General features: G+C 39.3%; 2 protein-coding genes across 2 annotated transcripts in view; both read left to right on the plus strand.

The window, feature by feature from the left end:
- LOC118735727 (serine/threonine-protein kinase rio2) overlaps nucleotides 1-1491 on the plus strand; it is a gene marked incomplete in the record, with an annotated part of 254041 nt that overhangs the window by 155963 nt on the left and 96587 nt on the right.
- Nucleotides 1-1491, plus strand: part of LOC118750186 — a 15562-nt gene that overhangs the window by 13617 nt on the left and 454 nt on the right. The window contains exons 10-11 of the mRNA XM_036484918.1: nucleotides 3-321; nucleotides 1151-1489. Coding sequence (XP_036340811.1) covers nucleotides 3-321; nucleotides 1151-1489 — 658 coding nt within the window. The remainder of the gene's footprint in view (nucleotides 1-2; nucleotides 322-1150; nucleotides 1490-1491) is intronic.

Consider the following 1491-nt stretch of genomic DNA (forward strand, 5'->3'; position numbering starts at 1 on the left):
GGCTACTACGACATCCAGACGCCATCACAATTTGGTGTCATACTGCTGGAAGATTTGCGCCAGCGTGGTTTCAAAAACATCAACCGCCTTGAGGGGCTCGACATGGACCACGCAAGGTGTGTACTGAAGAAGCTTGCTCAATGGCACGCAGCGTCGGCCACGCGGGTCCAGTTGAAGGGGCTTTATCCTGCATCTTTGACAACTGCATACTTTTTGGACGACCACTACGAGCTGATGAAGCAAATATATAAAAATTTGGGCGATGCATTTCTGAGCAGCGCGAGATCATTCCCAGGGAATGAAGAATACATTGAAAGCTTGGTTAGTATACACCAGGTCTACGAATAGGTTTTGATTCGAACCTGTTTTTAACCGAACCTTAGCCTTTATCGGGCTTTGAATCAAAACATGAACTGGTTTTTTTTTTTTTTTAATAGAGGGACCAAAACCTCCACGCGAAATGCATATGGTAATTTCGTTTCTGCCAAAAATGTTGCCTTTGGATAGCCGCTTTCTCTTTTCGTGTTCGGAACTGCGGGTGAGCAAATTGTACGTTCGTTTCTTAAATCGTCACACTCTTTTAACGCAAAAAAGTCACATTCTCTGCCCTGTAAAGCTCTGTCAGGGGAGATGGTTGCCCTGAAAATCAGATGGTTGTTTAAAACAACAATAGCATGAAATGCGTGAGCTGGACAAAGACAAGAGGAAAAACCATGCCTTTTTATAGGGTTGAGTGTAACATCAAACACATTTTGCACCGGGGAGGGGCAACGTTTTTTGGAAGAAACGAAATTACCATTAGTTAAAAATGGCAAAATTTCTACATTAGTTTTTTTTTTATTTGATGACAACTTAACAAATCGACATTATATATATTATTGAAGAATGTCTTTTGTTTACATGCGTCTTGTATAATTTTCCAAATTTTCCCACATTATTGTCATGGTATGTTTTGTACATACATACTTACATATATCGTATGTATGTATGTGTTCTATGTATTGGCTCAAAAAAATATGCACCATTTGCACCGAACTGCGCTTGAACCGATTCTGCCATCGGTGAAAGTTTTTTTGTGTAGTTTGGATCACCGATTTTTGAACTGAATTGCATCTTTGTTATATTTTTGCCTATTTGTATACTTTTGCAGGAAAAATTTAATTCGCACTACTTTGATAGTTTCTTTAATGCTGGCAAAGTTGATCCGAATGAGTTTAATGTTTTGAACCATGGAGACTGCTGGTCCAACAATGTTATGTTTCAATACGATGCGTTTGGCAGGATCAAAGAGACATATTTCGTGGATTATCAAATTCCAAAGTATGGCTCGCCAGCTCAGGACTTGTACTACCTCATCCTTTCGTCTACGAGCTACGACTTGAAATTGAAGCAATTCGATTATTTCGTAAAATTCTATCATGAAAATCTGGCGGAGAGTCTCACTCTCTTGAAGTATCCCAAGCAAATACCAAAACTGAAAGATCTACACAT

Source organism: Rhagoletis pomonella, unplaced genomic scaffold, assembly GCF_013731165.1.
Source record: "Rhagoletis pomonella isolate Grant_MI unplaced genomic scaffold, Rhpom_1.0 Rhpom_scaffold_00001, whole genome shotgun sequence".
Taxonomy (NCBI): Eukaryota; Metazoa; Arthropoda; class Insecta; order Diptera; family Tephritidae; genus Rhagoletis; species Rhagoletis pomonella.